General features: G+C 65.1%; 1 protein-coding gene across 1 annotated transcript in view; it reads left to right on the top strand.

Moving 5' to 3' along the window:
- HIP1 (huntingtin interacting protein 1) overlaps window positions 1-1,073 on the top strand; it is a 22,076-nt gene that overhangs the window by 18,443 nt on the left and 2,560 nt on the right. Inside the window, exons 27-28 of the mRNA XM_035900517.1 lie at window positions 496-601; window positions 830-953. Coding sequence (XP_035756410.1) covers window positions 496-601; window positions 830-953 — 230 coding nt within the window. The remainder of the gene's footprint in view (window positions 1-495; window positions 602-829; window positions 954-1,073) is intronic.

Here is a 1,073-nt window from a genome sequence, read left to right as displayed (position 1 = left end):
CTGTTCTGAGACTTGGCCCGTTGGGGCATCAACACCAGGAGCTCCTGCCCCAGCCCTGGGGTCTCACCGTGGCTGCGGTCCCTGGGGTGTCACGGAGGTACCCGATCTCCCTTCCCACCCAGGGAGCCCTGTGACCCCTGGGGTTCGCTTTCTCCCTGGTTCCCACGCACATTCTACATGAAACCCTCACTTACTCTGTTCCCCTGAGAGCAAGGGTTTGAGGGTCCCAGGCCCTGCCCCCCTGCTGTCCCCAACACATGACCGTGCCTTTCCTGGTGGTAGGGTGCGGCATCCCCCAAGGAGTTTTATGCCAAGAATTCCCGCTGGACCGAGGGTCTCATCTCCGCCTCCAAGGCCGTGGGCTGGGGTGCCACCGTCATGGTGTAAGTGCCATCATCACCGGAGCGGGGAGAGGATGGCAGGGTCCTGCTGTCCCTGTGGGAAGGAGGTGGGGGTGGCAGTGGGATGCTCCAGCCCCTCTCTGCCCTCCCGCAGCGACGCTGCCGACCTGGTCGTGCAAGGCAAGGGGACGTTCGAGGAGCTGATGGTCTGTTCCCGGGAGATCGCAGCCAGCACCGCCCAGCTGGTTGCAGCCTCCAAGGTAGGAGCCTGGCACCCGGGGGGCTCCCCTGCTGCTGCCGGCATCCCCTACCGCTGCTCGCACAGGGCTCTGGGGGATGCTCCGTCCCCCAAGAATGCTCCATCCCCCCAGGCTGCTCCCCTGGCTGTGGTTTGGGGTGGCCCTGGGGCACCACATGACCACCCAAAACTGGGGGGGCTCTGCTCGCCTGGCAGGGCATAAGCGCTCCCCTCCCTGCTGCCTTGGCAGGTGAAGGCAGACAAAGACAGCACCAACCTTTGCAAGCTCCAACAAGCCTCCCGGGGCGTCAACCAGGCCACGGCTGGCGTGGTGGCCTCCACCAAGGCCGGGAAGTCGCAGGTGGAGGAGAAAGGTAAGTGTGGGGCTGCAGGAGCATAGACCTGCCCTGAAATCTCTGCTTTTCGCACTCGCCATCTTCAGCCAGCCGTGCCCCACTGGTCCCTGCCTGCGTCTCCCGTGGTGGTGGCAGGCC

This window comes from Egretta garzetta, unplaced genomic scaffold (genome assembly GCF_000687185.1).
Source record: "Egretta garzetta isolate BGI_Z169 unplaced genomic scaffold, ASM68718v1 scaffold108, whole genome shotgun sequence".
Classification (NCBI taxonomy): Eukaryota; Metazoa; Chordata; class Aves; order Pelecaniformes; family Ardeidae; genus Egretta; species Egretta garzetta.
This window is presented reverse-complemented; position numbering and strand designations above follow the sequence as displayed.